The 21,063-nt window shown below is 39.0% G+C and overlaps 1 protein-coding gene across 1 annotated transcript; it reads left to right on the top strand.

Moving 5' to 3' along the window:
- Positions 1-12,397: 12,397 nt before the first annotated feature.
- NPY1R (neuropeptide Y receptor Y1) lies at positions 12,398-13,707 on the top strand (the record flags this gene model as incomplete). Its single annotated transcript, XM_081332272.1, has 2 exons — positions 12,398-13,093; positions 13,252-13,707. The coding sequence occupies 2 exons, from the start codon at positions 12,398-12,400 to the stop codon at positions 13,705-13,707; spliced, it is 1,152 nt and encodes a 383-aa protein (XP_081188398.1).
- Between the last annotated feature and the right edge of the window lie 7,356 nt (positions 13,708-21,063).

Below are 21,063 nucleotides of genomic sequence, written 5' to 3'. Positions count from 1 at the left end.
AGAGGATATTTCAAGGAAAAAGAGAGACTTCCATGATACTAAATTTAATCACTCTGCAGGTGCAGAAATTTAAAACAGATTGTTGGAACAAAATGAAGAGAAGATGCAAAATTAGATGGACCAAGTTGCACTAGGCACATATTCTTCTGGATGGCAATGGGGTCAGGAATTATTCCCAGGCCCCACAAACAGTATCTTCCCCATAAGTATAGTTCAGTTTTTTAAATAATTGACTGATACTTTATATTTTATTTTCCTGAATCACTTAAAATGTAAACCCAAGAGTTACTTTATTGTTTAATATTTATCCACTGTAGTTCTTTACTGTGTCACTGATTTGGATAAATACACACACTAGAACAAAAATACTTTCGAACAAGAGAGAATGAGAAGAAAGTGGTGTTGGGGGGGTCTGTTTTCTCTTGGGCCTTTCTTAAAGACACCAGGTGTCTTTAAATTGCTTAGGAATTATAATCAGGGGCATCTGAAGGACATCCTTTGTGCAAATTTCAGGTTATGCTAGGACTAGATTCAAGTAATGGTTGAGTCACCCTATATTGCTGAAAATAAATTGTTACTCATTAGCAAAACGGAGATCAGAAATTATTCCCAGGTAAGCACGTAGATAATTGCAGATTGAAGCCCCTTCCCCAACATTTGGTTTGTTTGTTTTGGGGGGTTTTTTTGGATTGAACTACGAATCCCTTCTTTCCACCTTCTTTCCAGGAACCTTTAATTAAGTGGACTAATTGATAAGTTAGTCAATGACTGTGATCTTCTTGGGCTGCAATAGATTCAGAAACTCAGCCACACCTGGTTGGAAATGAGCATCTAGTTATTAGCAGTGATTATTAGGCTGCCTTAGGAGAAAAAGAATACATATATATATATTCCTATGTGTGTTTGATTTGTACTTGAAATGACTGCTAGAGCTATCCAAATTAGGCCCAGCGGGGCATTTTAGGAAAGGGTTACTGGATGAAAAGGAGGTCGGTTACAAGCACCGCTAATCAATGGCTGTATGTTTCTTGAGGAGATCTATGCACTGTGATATCAAGAACAACCTTTTGGAATTTCCACTGAATTCAGCATAAGGCAGCAATACTAAGCAGAATCCTAAAATGGCTTAAGATGAGTGTCTTTGTCTCAGTGATTATACTGGGAAAACCTGGTAGGAATAGATTGCTTGTCCCACACATATACAGTAAGAACATTAACCTATTTTTTTCAATGACTTTGATTCCATTGATTGACCAGTTTAGTTTATGTTCCTATATGTACACCTGCATAAAAAAGTAGGTTAAAAGAAGGTGTTACGGTTTGTTTGCTTTTTAGAGCATGTGAGCATGTAAAGTATTCCAATAAATACTGTCACTTTCCCATTAGGAAGAGAATGCTTTTTTATAATAAACAGCTTTTCATCTGCAATTTAAATACTGGTATATGTTTCAAACAATGATTAACTAAGGGAAACTTGTTAGCTGACTGAAAGAGTTTCTTGAGAAATATAATCAGATTAACCCTTAAGATTGCAGCATTACTTTCAGATAAAATATGCTGAGTGTTGTAGTTCATTTTTCCAAACAAAATGGAGAACGCTTTGCCTGATGCTGATGATGACAATTCCAATAGACCAAACCAGACTTGCTGATGAAGCAGGATGCTGAATATCATCTTTCAGCAATGTTTGGAGTGTCACAATGTGCTGTTTATCTAAAATCAGGGACATAACGTATTGCCATCATTCTTGCAGGTGTCTTGGCAATTCAAAGATGAATTCAAAAGCTGGAATAATTGCAGAGTAAAATCATTTATCTTAACATGCTTCAAAGTCAATTGGAAACCAATAACTTATTACAGTATATAAATGAGTACCTTTTCAGAATAAATCACCCCTAAAACAATTTCACTTTCAAATAATACATAACAGCTTTAGAAGAGCAGCAAGAATCCAGACTTACTAGATCAAAGGCAATTCAGATAAATGCTGACTTTTTTTTATTCTTGGGGTTTGTTGTTTTGTGTCACCTTTGTAAAATATAAACACAAAATCCCAATGAAGGAGAATATTTGCAGCTCAGGGCTGAAATGAGGGGTCCTTGGTGCTCTCTGAGCTTTCTTCTTTTCTTGCAGATGTTTCGTTACCCTAACTAGATAACATCATTAGTGCTGGTATGGAGTGCTGTTTGCTGTCTGTTTATATTCTGGGGTCTTGCCTGTCTGGGTGGGTGGGGGCAGTCTTAGGAATTCTTTGGTTGGGCTGTCTACTAATGGCTCTTTGGCAGTTTCTTGAATGGGGTATTGCTTACTTCAGGTCCCCAACCCCCAGTCTGTGGACCGGCACTGGGCCACGGCCACTTAGGAACCGGGCCACGCAGCTGGAGGTGTGCTAAAAGCGCATTTTCTACCTCCAGGAATGCGGCAAGCCTGCACGGATCTGGGCAGGGACGGTATTGTGTAGTGGGTTGAGGACTGCATGGCAATGAAGAGGCAGATGAGTACCGCATGTCAGCTCTTTATTGTGGTAGGTGCGTACTAGACAAAGGGGGTTATCTGGACCCCTTATATACCTAGCCAGGTGACACTCTGGCCAATCCATCCGTTTGTATCTCCCGCCGAAACTCTTCCAGCCAATCGGGCCAAAGCACAGCGCCACCTGGTGGTACCTGCAGAGCTGCTGCTCACACCCCATACATAACAGATGGGAGAGTGGCAGGGCAGAAGCCGTCTACTCAGTGCAAGATCCTCTGATGGCTGTGCTTGCATCTGGATTGCAACATCTGAGCTCTGCATCTTTCCTCCTCTCCCTCCTCCTGCTTTTTCTGCTATCTCTTCTTCTGCCTCCTCCTCCTCCTCCTCTTCCTGGTCCTGCTCTCTCTTCCTTCTGCTACTTCTTCCTCCTCCTCTTCTTCTTCTCACTTTTGCTTTATACATAATACATAAATACAAAACAACTTTCCTCCTCTCCCCCTCCCGGCACCCCAGCTGGGCTTGCACTCCCTCCCAAGTTTGCAAGACAAAGGCACGCAAGACCAGCTTGCAACCAGGGGCTCCCCCAGAGCCTGGTTGGAGAGGAACCCCCCCTCAAGGTATGTGTGTGTGAGGGTGTGTCTTTCTCAGGATGCAAATAGGGGCAAGGAGAAACTACCTTTCACCTCAAGCATTGCAGCTCCAAGGGATTCTCTCTCTCTCTCTCTCTCTCTCTCTCTCTCTCTCTCTCTCTCTCTTTCTGCACTTCCTCAGCATGCTGGTCTTTGTTTTGCTGAAAGGCTGAGTTTAGCATTGTCTCTTTTCCTTCCCACTTTCTTAGAAGGAGAAAGTCACTCGTCTAATCTAATACAATAATAGAAATAAAGTCCATTATTTGTTTGTTTGTTTGTTTATTTAGAAAATTTACAACAAATGTTCATCCTGAAACCTCCTCTCTCCCCCCCCCCCTCACCAAGTCCATGGAAAAAGTGTCTTCCATGAAACAGGTCTCTGGTGCCAAAAAGGTTGTTGGTTTGAAGTTGACCTTGGAGTTAATCTATGCTGATCTGAGTGCTGATTACTGGTGGAAAAGTGCTGGAGTCTTTTTCTCTTTTGGGCTAGTTGACTTTCCCTTTTGCATAGTCCACAGGTGTCGAACTTGCCGCATCACATGATGTGTCGCGACGTATCATGACTTTTTTTGCATTGTTGGAACTAGGGTGGGCACAGACTCTGTATGATACAACCGGCCCCTGGGCCAGCAGTTTGACACCCCTGGCATAGTCTATAGATGTTGTTAATGTCTACTGTATGTGTCTATTGATTAATATCCAGAGAGCCATTAGTAAATTGCCCAACCAAAGAATCCCTAAGACTGCCCCCATCCACACAGTCAGGCAAGACGCCAGAATATAAACTGACAGCAAACAGTACTCCTTTCTACCGCAGAACTGATGATGTTACCTACTTAGGATAATGAAATGTCTGCAAAAAAACTAGCTAAGAAAGCACCAAGGTCCCCTCATAAACACAAAGCATACTATAACTTTGTCTTTATATTGTACAAAGACAATATACTATTGTATATACAATTCTTCTATGTCTTTATTTATTTTATATGACAAATATTGATTTGACTTTCTCCTTTAATTTCTCCACTCGGTTTATTTTTTCCCTTACTCTCAGGGACTGACCTTTCTCCACTAGACAACCATTCTGACTGAGATTAAAGAAATCTCAGAGTTATTTGTGTTTGCACTCCTACTGCTTCTGCAGCTCCAGAAGAAATATTAACTAGTAAAACAATTTTCTTGTAAGAACCTTGGGGACAATGCAATACTAAAGAGACCATACTTGTTCTTTTCCTCTCTCTGAAGCTTTGCTAAGAGAAGAAAAAGTGCAGTTTTTTTTAAAAAGCTTAATGCTGAAATTAGATTACCGTTACCACCACACACTATATAGAATCAACAGATTCCTCTTCCTTTAGAAGTAGATTTATTAGACGATTTAGGTTATTCTTTCCAGATTGGAGGAAATGTATATATTTGTAGTTGAAAAATTAGAATTTATGCTACAGAATTCATGAGTGTTATTGGCATGTCATTCAATGCAATGCATGCAATTATTGCTCCATTTACTAACTCAGACTTCACAAGCCAAATCTAGTATGCAAGGGGGGAAAAAAGGTTTAGTATACCTTTTGGAGGCCACAGCACGTAGCTCATTTTTTATCAACCTGTATAACACAATTTATTGTCATCCTTCAGACCCAGCTTTTAAAGTTTTCAAATTTATAAAGATAAGATCAAGCCCTGTTATGAAATCTCCTCAAGGTAAATGCCAGCAGAAATAGAGGAATAATGGAACAGTTGTGGGAGGATAAGCTTTAATCTCTAGATTTCAATGTAGTAGCAAGATTTGTGTTCACACAACATGCTGAATCAGGTCCAGTCAGTGACTTTGAACCAGCTAGGTTAATTCTGTTTGTTTATTTATTTATTTATTTATTTATTTATTTATTTATTTATTTATTTATTTATTTATTTATTTATTTATTTATTTTTGGGACTTATATGCCGCCCTATCTCCCGAAGGACTCAGGGCGGCTAACAACAGTAACATATAATAAATACAGAAGTTAAGATAAAAAACATAATTAAAATCCCTGTCAGTCCAGGTCAGCCAGGTGGAAAAGGAATGTTTTGAGGCCGCGGCGAAAGGACCGGAGATCTTGGGCCATCCGAAACTCATGGGGGAGCTGGTTCCAAAGGGCTGGCGCTCCCACAGAGAAGGCCCTCCCCCTGGGGGTCGCCAGCCAACATTGTTTAGCCGACGGTACCCTGAGGAGGCCTTCTCTGTGTGAGCGTACTGGGCGATGGGAATTCGTTCCTGGCAGCAGATGATCCTGCAAGTATCCCGGTCCTAAGCCATGTTTATACAGCCTCCAATTATTAAAAAAAAATATTAAACCTGAAAATGTGAAATAAATATGCAAATACAATTGGCATTTCCTTCTCTATGAAAAAAGTACAACTTTATTTTCATTTCAAGTTAAGAAAAAGCATATACTGTGTTTCCCCTAAAATAAGACATAATCCAATTTTTTTTTGCCTCCAAAAGAGGCACCAGGTCTTATTTTCAAGGGGTGTCTCTTCTACTCACCTCATGGCAACGGCACCAACAGCCGCACCCAGCTGGCCCACTTCTTGTGTGGCTGAAGGAGCAGCTTCATTCTCCAGGTGAGAATGGAGCTCCAGCCTGCTCTAGAAGGCCTCTGCAGCTGAGAACTGAGCTACGGATTGAATCCATAGCTCGGTTCTCAGCTGCAGAGTCCTTCAGGAAAGAACTCTGACTGTGAAATACAGGCCGGGGGATGCCACAAAAGAAGTGGGCTGGTGAGGAGAGGCAGGTGTCGATTCATGGGAGGCCTGGTAAGTGGGTGCGAGGCCCGTGGGGCAGCTCCATCCCCTCCCTAGCTTGATTTTTAGGCACGCACCTCACCCCAAAACTAGGGCTTACTTTTGGAGAAGGCTTATATAAGGCCCACCCCCGTAAATCAAGCTAGGGCTTATTTTCAGGGTAGGTCTTACTTTTGGGGAAACACAGTATCTACATTTAAGGCCTCCTGCGAGTTTGAAGACTTTGCCAATTGGTTTTCCTCAGCATGCTTCAGTTAGCCGTATCCATTTCACATAGTTTACAATCATGCTTGGAAAAATCTGGACAATAAAAATAGTTGAGCATGCTTATGGTTATGGTTTCTATGTAAAGGTTTCTATGGATATATCTATGGATCCTCTTAGTCATCCAGATCATGGTTGTCCCAAAGGTGCTTTTTTAAAAGGAACTGGACTTTGTTTTTTAATCCAAGAAGCCTCTCACTGAACTGAACTTCTGCAACCCCTGAATAAATCCTACCCACCAAAAGAACCCCAAGATCTTCAAACAAGTCAACCCAGAGCTCTCACTTGAGGCACAAATGACCAGTTATCCTACTTTGGATACCTTATGCAAAAACCTAGCTCTATAGAAAAAGGCTCTAATGCTAGGCAAGATGGAAGAAAAGAGAAGAGGATGACCAGTTTCAAGGTGGATAGACACAGGGACAATGGATGTACTGCTGGAAGACCTGAAAGACCAGGTTAGAGATAGATGGAGAAAATCTGCCTATATGGTTTTTAAAAGTTAGCAAGGATGCCAGATAATTCATCAAACACAACCCTTCAGCATCTGGTTTCTTATATCATCTCCTCAAATGTTGAATTCTGGGCAAATAGTTTTATGACAGTATCCAAAAGCACTCTCTGCATCCTCAATTTAATGTTATGTGATGGTCACTTTAGGAGTATTTTAAACTAAACAAGTTATTTCATTTGTTGGCTTCCAGACGTCAAATGGTCCAGTCATGCCCCCACTGTGTAGTACAACAATGGCCTTTTCTCAGGCTTCAGACAAAAGGTTTGACTCTTTTTCAGGCTCCTATGCAAGACTGAAAAAAGGCCAGGTGGCTTTCATAGTGAGCAGAGACGTGCTGCACTCTTGCAAGGTCTGAAACACTTTGACAAAATCATTTTTTCAGCTCAGACCTAAATTGTATTTTAAAATGAAGTATAAATAAATAAATTGATTATCATTAAAATGCAGATGTTTTCATTTATTTGTAATGGTCAGACCCCCAAGCCCCTCGCCTATTCTTTTTTTTCTTCTATTCTTTTGGGGCCTGCCATTCTGTTGTAGGGAGGGGTGCATGGGGGATTATGTTGGTAACTTTTGCTTTCTTCTTTCTTTGTCTGGCCTCCTCCCTTTGGGTATGGAATGCGTCTCCTTATCTAGGAGACAGCTGCAGAAGACCTTGAGATGCGCGCCTACCATACAAGTTAGCTGGCCATCAAGCCACCTGTGGATTGGCTGGAGTTCAAGTGGACATTATGACTTTAGTGGGAGGGGGCATATTGCTAGCTTTAATTATATCATTCACGCAGGCTTTTCTTCAGATCTTGTCTTACACTCCCTACTGTCACTAGTCCCTAATAAAAGTTCCTTTTGAGACAATGCCTGTTTCAAGAGTTTCTGCTTTCTTGGGTGATTAGTTGAAGTGGGTCCTGACAGAAGGTGAGATCTGTATAGTACTCAACCTGGAGAAGTAAACTGCTCTACTGGGGGAGTCATGACTGAATTTTGATGGAGGAGTTCCAGGCGGCACAATGGGCCGAAGACCTTTTCAGCCTTGAAGCCAGCGAAAGCCTCTCTAGGGACCTGGAAGCGGCTGGACCATCTGGTGAAGAAGATTGAGCCAGATGGTCACTCGGAGTTGGGAAAAAGGAAGGCTGGGAGGAGAAAGCCCCTAAAGTCACCTTAACCTGGGGTAAGAAAAAAGCCAAGAATAATCCAGAGCCTGCTCCCCCCCGGACAAAGACGCAGAGAAAGAAGAACCAAACCAGGAATGATGGAAGCTATAATGGAGTACATGAAGAAAACCCTCGATGACTTTAAAATGCAAATGAAAGGGGGGCATGAATCTGAAGAAGAGTCAGAGGAGGAGGAATCCAAAAAGGAATTGACTCAAGAGGCAACAGCTGCCAGAGCCCAAGGTGTAGCACAACCCCGAGGGCACCCACTACAAGCCACCAGAGTTAGACACACACCCCCAGCCAGTAGAAAGGAAGCCGATCCCAGTTGGGGTAAATTTCAATGGAGACCCCAAAAGGCTGGGGTATTTCCTGGTGAAGGTGTTCACCTAGTACATGCAAATCTATGTGAGAACCCTGCCCATGGTTGTGGAGAAGGTACATGTGGTGCTTGAAGGGGCGGAGGCCGATTGGATGTTGATTCTTTACAATGCAATGCCCCTGACCAGATTGATTGCCTTGCAGTCCAAGGGACTCACAGGAGTCTTCTCCAGCACCATAGTTCAAAGTCATCAATTCTTTGGTGCTCAGCCTTTCTTATAGTCCAACTTTCACTGCTATACATTGCAACTGGGAAGACCATAGTCTTGACTATACGCACTTTTGTTGACAGGGTGATGTCTCTGCTTTTTAGTGTGCTGTCTAGATTTGCCATTGCTTTCCTCCCCAGGAGCAAGCGTCTTTTAATTTCTTGGCTACAGTCCTCATCTGCAGTGATCTTGGAGCCCAGGAAAATAAAATCTGTCACTACCTCCATTTCTTCCCCATCTATTTGCCAGGAATTGAGAGGGCCAGATGCCATGATCTTGGTTTTCTTAATGTTAAGTTTCAGCCCAACTTTTGCACTCTCCTTCTTCACCCACAACAAGAGGCTCTTTAGTTCTTCTTCACTTTTTGCCATTAGAGTGGTATCATCTGCATATCTTAGGTTGTTGATGTTTCTTCCGGCAATCTTAATTCCAACTTTTGATTCATCTAGCCCTGCCTTTCTCATGATGTGCTCTGCATATAAGTTAAACATGCAGGGGGATAGTATACAGCCTTGCCAGACTCCTTTCCCAATTTTGAACCAATCAGTGATTCCGTGTCCACTTCTCACTGTTGCTTCTTGACCCACATATAGGTTTCTCAAGAGACAAATAAGATGGTCTAGTACTCCCATCTCTTTAAGAACTTGCCACAGTTTATTGTGATCTACACAATCAAAGGCTTTAGCATAGTCAATGAAGCAGAAGTAGATGTTTTTCTGGAACTCCCTATTTTTCTCCATGATCCAGCGTATGTTGGCAATTTGATCTCTAGTTCCTCTGCCTCTTTGAAATCCTGCCTGTACTTCTGGTAGTTCTCAATCCACATACTGCTGGAGTCTAGCTTGTAGGATTTTAAACATAACTTTACTAGCATGTGAAATGAGTGCAATGGTGTGATAGTTTGAACATTCTTTGGCACTGCCTTTCTTTGGAATTGGAATGTAAACTGATCTTTTCCAATCTTGTGGCCACTGTTGAGTTTTCCAAATTTGCTGGCAAATATAGTGTAACACTTTTACTGCATCGTCTTTGAAGATTTTGAATAGCTCAACTGGAATACTGTCACCTCCACTAGCTTTGTTGTCACTCAGTTTTTCTAAGGCCCACTTCACTTCACATTCTAGGGTGTCTGGCTCGAGGTCAGTGACCACCTCATCATGGTTATCAGGGACAATAAGCTTGTTCTTGTATAGTTCTTCTGTGTAATTTTGCCACCTCTTCTTAATCTCTTCAGCCTCTGTTAGGACCCTGCCATTTTGATCCTTTATCATGCTCATTTTTGCATGAAACATTCCCTTCATCTCTCCAATTTTCTTGAAGAGATCTCTGGTCCTCCCTATTCTATTGTTTTCTTCTATTTCTTTGCACTGTTCATTTAAGAAGGCATTCTTATCTCTTCTAGCTATTCTCTGGAATTCTGCATTCAATTGGGTGTATCTTTCTTTTTCTCCCTTGCCTTTTGCTTCCCTCCTTTCCTCAGCTATTTGCAAAGCTTCCTCAGACACCTTCCTTTGTCACCTCTACTGTATATTCAACAGGAATATGATTTAATTCATACCAGAGTAGCCTAGTGCTTTTCCCTACTTTCTTCAGTTTAAGCCAGTTATCTTTTGGCTTCCTGCTTTAGCATTCCAATCCCCCATGATGATAAGGACATCATTTTTTGGTGTTAGTTCTATAAGGTGCTGTAGGGCTTCATAGAACCAGTCAATTTCATCCTCTTCAGCACCGGCGATTGGGGCATAGACTTGGACTACTGTGATATTGAATGGTTTGGCTTGGATTCGAACTGAGATCATTCTGTCATTTTGGGGATTGTATCCCAGTATTGCTTTTCCTACTCTTTTATTGACTATGAAGGCTACTTCATTTCTTCTAAGGGATTCTTGCCCGCAGTAGTATACCTGATGGTCATCTGAATTAAATTCATCCATTCCTGTCCATTTTAGTTCACTGATTCCTAAGATGTCGATGTTCAGTCTTGTCATCTCTTATTTCACCACGTCCAGCTTTCCTTGATTCATGGATCTTACATTCCAGGTTCCTATGGAGAAAAAACCTTTACAGCATCGGACTTTCCTTTCACCACCAGATACATCCAAAGCTTTCGGCTTTGGCCCAGTTGCTTCATTCTTTCTGGTGCTACTAGTACTAGCCCTCTGCTCTTCCCCAGTAGCATATTGGACACCTTCTGACCTGAGGGGCTCATCTTCCTGCGTCATATCATTTTGTCTTTGGGTACTGACCATAGGGTTTTCATGGCAAAGATACTGGAGTGGTTTGCCATTTCCTTCTCCAGTGGATCACGTTTTGTCAGAACTCTCTGCTATGACCTGCCCGTCTTGGGTGGCCCTGCACGGCATGGCTCATAGCTTAATTGAATTACACAAGCCCCTTCGCTGCGACAAGGCAGTAATCCATGAAGGGGGTTTAGCCTAATACGAGATTGTAAATATTAAGGGGAAAAAGAGAGGAAATATCTGATGTTGTAACTTGAGATTTGTACTAAAGATTCATGTTATTGAATGATTGATCAACCCAGTCACCACGTTGCTTTTTAAATGTTTAATTGTAAAATTAGGAAACTAATAAAATATTAAAAAAAAGAAAGAGGGAAGTTGCTTACTAGACATACAAGTAGGCATCAACTTACAACAGTTCATTTAGTGACTGTTTGTAGTTACAACAGCACTGAAAAATGTGACATGATCATTTTTCACACTTAACGACCCTTGCGGCATCCCCATAATCATGGATTCAGTATTCGGATGCTTGGCAACTCATTCATATTTATGACGGTTGCAGCATCCTGGGGCCATGTGATCACCTTTTCCGACCTTCATTAAAGGAAAGTCAATGGGAGAGCCAAATTCGCTTAACACTAGTGTTACTAACTTAATGACTACACTGATTCACTTAACAACTATGGTAAGAAAGGTCCTACAACAGGACAAAATTCACTTAACATCTGTCTTACTTAACAACAGAAATTTTGGGCTCAATTTTGGTCATAAGTCGAGCACTATCTGTATTTGTCCATGAGGACAATAAAGAGTAATGAATAAAACAGAAAGAGTGAAAAGCAACTTCTGTGGTAAGTAATATCGAAGAGTTAACTTTAACCCTCCCACCCAAGGTTTGCAACACAAAACAGCTGCATGTGAACTAGTGACTAATAAACATTTATAGAAATGGATTAATCTTTGAAGATTAATCAGCTAGACAATTGTTTGAAAATCCTAGGAGACTTACAGAATTATACAGAATAACAGAGTTGGATGGGACCTTGTAGGTCATCTAGTCCAACCCTCTGCTCAAAGCAGGAGACACTATGCCATTTCTGACAAGTGGCTGTCCAGTCTCTTTTTGGAAGTTTACAGTGATGAAGCACCCACAACTTCTGAAAGCAAGGTGTTCCACTGACTGATTGTTCTCACTGTGAGAAGATTCCTCCTTATTTCTAGGTTGATTTCCACTCCTGAAGAGGATTTGCTGTTATTGAATGTTAGTGTGATAACACTTTCTGACTTTAGGCATATGAATTATGATTAAATGCAGTAATAACAATAAGAGTCTTATCTAGATGCTTTAGGAAGAACAGAGTGGGAATTGGACAAACTTAGGCTATGAAATTAATACATTAATCCTGTAGTTCTTTCATGATGTTAATTCAGCTATTGTTCTTGGTGTTATTACGCTTTCACTATTGAAAATAATGGCATATTGATATCAGCAAAATACTCTAAGGGCAGTCTTCTGAGTAAATGCCTATAGAATTCTCTTTCGGTATAACCTTAAAACATTAATATGTGAACATTCGACTTTTTTGCAGATCCTTCAAGTTTATCAATGGAATGAACATTTCTGTTGCACCTTTTGTCGGCCACCTGTGGTTTGTGTAATGAGAAGAAAAAACATCGACTTCTTGAGAGAAGCTATTGAAGTTTTAGTCTGTTGCTCAGTGTGATCCCAGCTAGAGAAGAACCCAATATGAATGCATCACTTCTCTCCTTCACAGGAAATAATTCTATTCGGAATGTCTCCAATGAGGCTTCTGGACTCTTACATTTCCAGGACATTGACTGCCATGCGCCTTTGGCAATGGTATTCACCTTGGCCTTGGCTTATGGAATTGTTATCCTTCTTGGTATTTCTGGAAATCTGGCCTTAATTATTATAATCTTGAAGCAAAAGGAAATGCACAATGTGACCAACATTCTCATTGTCAATCTGTCCTTTTCAGACCTCCTCATAACTATCATGTGTCTTCCTTTCACATTTGTATATACTCTAATGGACCACTGGGTTTTTGGGGAAACCATGTGCAAACTTAATCCTTTTGTGCAGTGTGTCTCTATCACAGTCTCTGTTTTTTCCTTGGTCCTCATAGCTATTGAACGCCATCAGTTGATTATCAACCCTCGGGGCTGGAGGCCTAATAACAGACATGCCTATGTTGGAATTGCCACCATCTGGATCCTAGCGATAGCCTCATCTTTGCCTTTCCTAGTATACCATGTTTTAACTGATGAACCTTTCACTAATATAACCATAGAGGACTACAAGGGAAAATATGTATGCTTGGATTCATTTCCATGGGAGTCAGCCAGACTGTCATACACTACTATTCTCTTGATGATACAATACTTCGGGCCTCTTTGTTTTATATTCATTTGCTACTTAAAGGTAAGGAAGAGTTTCTTTTGTCACATATCTTGCATGTTCTTTGTTTTTATCAAAATGGCACTTCTAGGATATGGCTTAAATTGTTCTTTGTTCTTATCAAAACTGGTACGTCTAGTATATGGCCTACATTGTTGTTACTGAATTCTTATTTCTCACAGATCTATATTCGCTTAAAAAGAAGATGCAACATGGTGGACAAGATGAGGGAGAATAAATACCGATCCACTGAAACAAAAAGGATCAATATTATGCTGATCTCAATTGTGGTGGCATTTGCCGTGTGCTGGCTGCCACTCACCATCTTCAATACAGTCTTTGACTGGAATCATGAAATTCTCCCTACAGCCTGCAGCCATAATTTGCTGTTTTTAATCTGTCACCTTACAGCTATGATCTCAACCTGTGTGAATCCCATCTTCTATGGGTTCCTCAACAAGAACTTTCAACGGGATCTACAGATTTTCTTTCGTTTCTGTGACTTCCACACCAGAGTCGATGACTATGAAACAATAGCTATGTCTACAATGCACACAGATATCTCAAAGACTTCTCTGAAGCAAGCCAGCCCTATCACTTTTAAAAAAATTAATGACCATGCTAATGAAAAAATATAGCTGCTGTCATGACTGACATGGTTTCATGAACAAACACCAGATTTTAAAGAGATTTGTTTTGCCTCCACCTACTCTGAAATGTCATTTTCATGTTCCTACTGTTGCTGTTGTTTTGATTTTTTGTTGCCTGTTTGCTATTTTTAAATGAAGACTTCTTTCTAATGTAAAGTATATTAACACTTTTGCTGCCTGAAATTTTCAACATGGAATGTTTTTTCCTATTTGTGTCTGATATATTTCTCTATCAATTTAGTACATTATTTAAAAGAGTATTCATTTTACTGGAAATACACACAAACACACACACACAAACACACACACACAAACACACATGCACACATACATTTGTGGAGAGAGAGAGAGAGAGAGAGAGAGAGAGAGCACAATATATGCTATTAATATTTTTCCCCATTCAATTGTGTCCAGTTATTGGAGACTGCTTAGAGAGGTCTTTGCAATTTTTATATAGAATTTTTGAAAATCCAAGAGAAAAAGCTGTACAGTATTCAATAAAACCTATTTAAATTTTATTTTCATACTGAACTAGGTCGGTTTTAGTCATATATTCTTGGAGCAACATATCGAGAACATTAAAATCAGACTGTAGGAGATGACCAGGCTGAGCCCAAGGGAGGGGTCAAATGTGGCACCTGTCTTGAGTCCCTTTGCACCCACAAGAGATCTAACTCCAGCCCACCTTGAATTCCATTGACTCTTATCTACCACCAATTTGCTTTGACCGTTAGTAGTTCAGATTCTTGTAGAGAACCTAAGCTTGCAATAAACTTTTATATTCATTTGAACTGCCTGGATTTCCTGCTTTCTCACACTTGACACAAACAGATGGATATGCATTTCTTAAAGTTCTCAGTGAACTAAATAGGCCTGTTTTGCAGGTTGTCATAATCATGGCATTATTGTATTTTTTTGTAGATGGGATAGTTTCAGCATTTATCTCAGTAGAAATTAAGGTAACTCATGGTCTTTCTAAATACTTATAACTCAACACTTCCATTGATAGTTGTATCTGTAAACAGAATTATGGATCAGAACAACCTATATGCTTTATCTTTGTAAAAATAGTCATTGCTATGTGTTTTTAAGTGGCGAAAAAGTCTCCTATTTCCCTTAATATCATAGGCCCACTGAGTTTCTTTCTTTATGATAGTTATTACACTTTAAAAAAGGAGATCCAGTTGCAGTTGTGTCTACATCTGTGACTATGCCATAAGTGTGTGGCCTGTGCAGCCTTTGTAACCAATTTGAAAAATATATTTTGAAGCCTGCAGGAGCATGAATGAGGCACTTGTCTACACTATAAAGTACCTGCATCTTTTCTTAGGATTGTTAGGCTGTCTAGTGAAAATCTCCAGCCTGTGCAAAAAGGTCAGGCTTCTATAGCCTTCACAAATTCCTGGCAAGTTAAAAGGGAAAATGATAAAAAAAAGAAATAAATTATATTGTGTCACCTGGCTCTATAATGATTAGTAAATCATCCTCCACCTTCCCCTCTTCGGTTATGAGAAGACAGATAAAATTTTTTTATTTTGAAATATAGTCAAAGAGAGAGAGTTTTTAAAAAAATCCTTTTTAGCTTTAAGTAATTGCATATAAAACACATACAAAACTGTTTAAACTGGCTTCTCCAATAGAATCAGTGGTGGGATTCATCCGGTTTGCACCACTTTGGCAGAACCGGTAGCTAATTTTTTGTTGCCCAGGCCAAGAATGGACTTCCAGAAGCAACATCCACACAGAGAACCGGTTGTTGACATATTTGAATCCCACCACTGAATAGAATCATATACAGAACAAGTTAGATGGTATTTCTCCTGCTCATACCAAAACAGTCTGACCTAAAGATGTGGCCATTTGCATAGAACTTCCAAGAACTGAGCTTACGTAGAGACAATAATCAAGAGAGACTAAATTAGACTCCATACAGAGACCCATAAAATGGTATGGAATAGTCATAGCTAAACTCATTTATTTAATTTCTACGGCTTGCTATTTCAACCAAGTGGTTCTGGGTGGCCTAGAGTTTTACGGTTTTTACTTGTTCTTTCAGAGATAGCTATTTTTCCTGAAGGAGAATTCCATCTGTCTCAGTTCTTCTTGTACTACCCCCATGTCCCCAAGGATTTGTTATATTTCAAACTGCTTGTGCCTGTGTGTGAACGGTACCTCATTTGCTTCCAAACTTCAGCCTTCTTGTAAAAATACAGCCCATTTTTGTCTCTAGCAGAAATATAGGGTTTTCCTTGACTTTGTATGGGATCATGGCATGTAGCTCATACTGAGATGGATTGAAACTCAGATACCTCTAATTGTTGAGGATGAGGAGAAGGAAAGAATTAGCCTGCCCATTCACTACAGGACTAATTTGTGTGTGTGTGTGTGTGTGTGTGTGTGTGTGTGTGTGTGTGTGTAATAAGCTGTTTTATACATATTTTGAAAGAAGTAGAAGATGGTATTCCACTTCTTTCAAAATATGAATAGAAGTGGTATTCACATCCTAAGTCAGTAACATAATTGCAACTTAGTGATAATGAGAGTTCAGATTTCATGATTTATCTTGTTATACATGTATCTGCAGCTGGCACAGTATTCATTAGGATTTCTGCTTGAAAAATAATTCAGTTACTTAGAGCTTCTGATTGTCTAACTGCAGCGATATAGGGATTGAGATATGAGTGAGCAGAACCTGCCTCATTCTCATGAAACTGAAAAACGTCTCAAGGCTGTAACCGTAGGGTTGCCAGCATCTCACAGAGCACAACAAGTTTCTGGAGGTTCAATCTGTCAGAACCTTACTAAGAACATTTCAGGTTTTCTTGATAATAATTTCTTAAGATGTGCTCATCTATCATCAGCTGTATTTGTTATTTATGATACAGTATTCTTAAATTTTTATTGTGAAATCTTAATGGCTATATCTACCATAATTGTCCCCCCTCCCACACACAGAAAAATCCAATCCTTTTCCCTTAGTTTTTGATCATAAAGAAAACTTAAAAGCTGTATTTGTTATTTATGATACAGTATTCTTAAATTTTTATTGTGAAATCTTAATGGCTATGTCTACCATAATTGTCCCCCCTCCCACACACAGAAAAATCCAATCCCTTTCCCTTAGTTTTTGATCATAAAGAGAACTTAAAAGCGCCTTTATTGGGGAAGATGTAAAGAAAAAATGCACAGTGGGTTCCATTGCTCACGTAGGTAAACTTGATTCTATTTCTAATATGGACATGGGGAATCAAGTAGCCCTCTGTAAATATGCATGCATGCATGGATTCGTATATACATTCCCACTCATGTCGTTTCTTTTCAGGGTAAGTCATATTATGCAAAGGGCAGGAAAAGAATGAGAGGCAGAGAACAAAATAAATTTAAAGCAGGAGAGAAAAGAAATTGAAGCTCATCTAATTTAAACCAACACAATTCACTATACCCTCTCTACCTTCTGACTTTGCAAACCATGTAGTTTCCATCATACCCATATACTGATTCATACATTGCTTTTGTTCTTTGAACGTTTCACCTCCCTCTTTCTCCAACCATATTTTTGTCAATCTTCCCTTTTTTCTTGACACTCTTCATTTGTACGTTTGTTTTCTCACCTGATAGCTTTGTGACTCTCTATGATTAAAAGAACAATCAACACAAGGCATTATTGTTATTGTTGTTACTACCATTTATTTCTTATTTTAGCAAAGACATTTCTTACACCACTTCAGCTTCATTGTTTCTCCTGACATGACCTATTTTTCACTTTTCTATAACTAAGTTAAGAAAAGCACATAACCATTTTTGTTTTTTAGAATTTCTTCATTGCCATATCTTGTAGCTTTTGAACAAGAATTCTGCCAAAATTGTTTCCTTATACAGGTAAAACTCAAAAAATTAGAATATTGTGTAAAAGTTCATTTATTTCAGTAATGCAACTTAAAAGGGGAAACTAATATATGAGATAGACTCATTACATGCAAAGCAAGATAGTTCAAGCCGTGATTTGTCATAATTGTGATGATTATGGCGTACAGCTCATGAAAACCCCAACAAGGCAACCAACCCCAACAAGTTCTAGCTTGTGCATTGAATACCAAATAAACAATGATCTGGACAAAATTTTTGCATCAAAATACGTTGAGTACCAAATGAGTTTCAAAGCAGTTGAGTACCAATTTACCACTATATATAGGAAGCTGCCAAGCTACGGTCAATATTGATACAACTGTAATGAAGCAAACAACTATACTCTTATTTTGTTATCAGTGTTGTTAAAATGAATATTTCTGGTTGGGTAACTATTCCAAGACTGAAAAATTACATCAAGGCTTGTTGGATTTCATTATTTGTTTCAGCCAGATTTGCTATCTCTAATGATGACTAACTTTATATATTAACAAATTGCCAAGAAGGGATGTAGAATGAGATCTACAAGATAAAAATACTTGATAATTTCTATATCTGAAAAAGTCTCAGAATGGTGTTGTGTGCAATATTTTAAATAGTACAAAGCAGAGCATGAAAATGTGTTATTGTATGATTACTTGGCCAGATATATTTTTTATTTGGCATCTTTCTATCATTTGGGTAATCTCCGATTTCCAAAGGGGGGGGGAATAAAGATTGAGTATAAAATGTATACCACTGCATGCCTTTGCTATTGCTTGCTTCAAAGTTAACTTCTTCTGCATAACATCTGAAATTTTAAAAAACCGTAGGCGTAATCCATGAAATATTTTTATCTGCTCTGTATCCTGTCTTCTGTACTAATGGTAATCAAATACAATAAGGATTGAAGTTCTAACTGTCTTTTGGTGTGTGTGATTTTTCTTATACCCAACTGATCTGAGGACCTGATTTATATTTATTGAAAAGCAAGAGCACCTGATTTCAGTATAATTTCATCCTCCGTAAATGTACTCAAGATTGCTACCTTGTCACATATCTTTAAGGTGGCAATACTATGCAGAGGTAATTTTCACCAACAGCGTTTGTTCCAGACCTTCCCACTGAAAGCAATGGAGTTTAACTGTTCTTGCCTTTGGTATAGTTAAGACCCAGTTTCTTATCCTTTCCACATTGTTTAAACATGGTTTCTGATATTACTGGAAAACTCCCCCCACTTTAGAAATTAAATACAGTGATGGTTTAAGTAGAGATACACTTTGCATTTTTAGCCAGAGAATGAAAAAGTGATGCACCAATCAGTTACTCAAATGCATGCTTGGATTCATGCCTATTGCCATGGTTATTTGTAATCCTTTTTCTATTTGGATATATACATATAGTTCTATATTGTTTTGATCTCTTAGTTTCATATCAGAATGTAGAAAAAATAAAGAACATTTACTATATTAAATAGTTTACATATTTATTAACATAATAAAATTTATCTTTGAGATTCCCCTCAGGTTCAAGGCAATTTGCTGTTGCACTGCCAGAGGGCGATGGTATTCTGCTGCTTTAAAAGAATTGTAAAGTTTCCATAAATTCACATAATTAATTTGGTAAATTGACCTGGTTTCAATTCCCCAATGGAACTAGAAAACCAAAATGTGATCTGTTTATTTGTGACAGTAATGGCTCTATCAATCCTATCATTATGGTTTACCAATCACGGGTTCTGTGCCTTCTGTGTGTTTCTAATCAACTGCAGTGATATCAGTAAACCATGTTGAAACAATGTTGAAAGGAAAAGGAAGAAAGAAGAAAGAAGAAACCAGTTAGAAAACAGATAGATGTTTTCCAATTTTCTTTTCAACAGATAATTACACTCTTATGTTCTTTTCTCCCTCTTAAGCATTTTACAAGTCCCTTCAACTTTTTATTTAGTCATCATATTTCTTAGTCTTCAGATCCATAAATCATCCATTTTTTTCCTTCAGAAAAAACAACAACAACCCAAACCATAAAAGGTTATTAGTCTTAAAAAAAAAACGTTCCTCTGAACAAACAGGTCAGTTTCTCCATTTCTGTAAATTTTTGACATTTTCACAATCTATTCCTCTACAGCAGGGGTGTCAAACTCAATTTCATTGAGGGCCGGATAAGTGGTTGCCCTCAAGGGGCCAGGTGGGTGTGGCCTGGGTGGGCGTGGCCCACTGGGTGGGCGTGGCCCACTGGGTGGGCGTGGCTAGAGTGCATATGGCCTACTAGGTGGGCGTGGCCAGCTCTACATGGTTCGCATCAAGGTTGCCTATGGGGGCCTGGGCAGGAGTGGGACAGATCTGAGGGTCTCTGGCAGAAGGAGGGTCTCTGGGCCAGGGCCAAGGCAGTGGGGGCCGTTCCCTCACTGTTTCCAAGATGGCTTCGCGGGCCGCATGAAACCACTTCGCGGGCCAGATCCGGCCCCCGGGCCTTGTGTTTGACATGTCTGCTCTACAGTGAAAATTTCATTATTCTTCCATATAATAAATTTGCTGCAGTTGCCATTTACGGTATCAATTTACCAAAAGTATTCTCTTATTCGACATCTATAAGTCCCAGTAAGGAAGGTTTTGGTTTTTTAGCAAAAATAATCCTTAAAAATCCTTTGCACCATTACATGAATTTGTACCCAGAATTTTAGCTTTCTCACAAGCCCGTCATGCATGCTAAATGGTCCTTCATGTCCTCACATTTCTGTCACTGGTTTGAAATAACTTTATATAGTTTTTATAATTTGCCTGTTGTCAAATGCCAAAGGTATATTCTTTTTAAGAAAATGACTCTTAGATTATGACACATTGTGAACTAGTTAACCCGGGCTATCCCCAAATATCCATCTCTGTTATATCCAAAATTAGCAGTCCTTTTTGTCATGCAATCTTTAACCCATTTTTCTATTTCAAATATTAATAAAATTGTATATATTTTTGCTTTTACATGTTCATTATTTGTATATTTGAAATTCCATTTGAAATTCCATTTTATATTTTTTTCAATTCCAATTGTCCTTTCATCTACATTAAACTATGTTTATGAAAATTATTGTAAACTAAATTCTTCTTCAGTCAATAGATTTTAACTTCTTCTTAATTTCTCCTTCATCCTGTATTAATAAATCTTGGCAAGTTAACCATATTTATGTTTCCACTCATAAATTAAGCCAAAGCCAAGAACTCCCTTTATGGTTTAGAAAGACATGTAAATACAAATTATAGCAATGTTTTAAAGGGTTTGGAATTATTGATGATATAGATTGAGTGATAAAAGGAAAAGATTAATCATTTGATCAGCAGAATTACTCACCCAGAGAGTTCCATATAGGCAAAAGCCCCAGATCTGCTTTTCATCTTTTGCAATTATATTTAAAACTGAAAATAGTGACTGGATAGTGTCGTTATTATGGTGTTGGACTAGGAA

Source organism: Vipera berus (genome assembly GCF_964194415.1).
Source record: "Vipera berus genome assembly, chromosome: 7".
NCBI lineage: Eukaryota > Metazoa > Chordata > Lepidosauria > Squamata > Viperidae > Vipera > Vipera berus.
The sequence above is the reverse complement of the archived record's forward strand: the minus strand, read 5'-3'. Positions and strand labels throughout refer to the sequence as shown.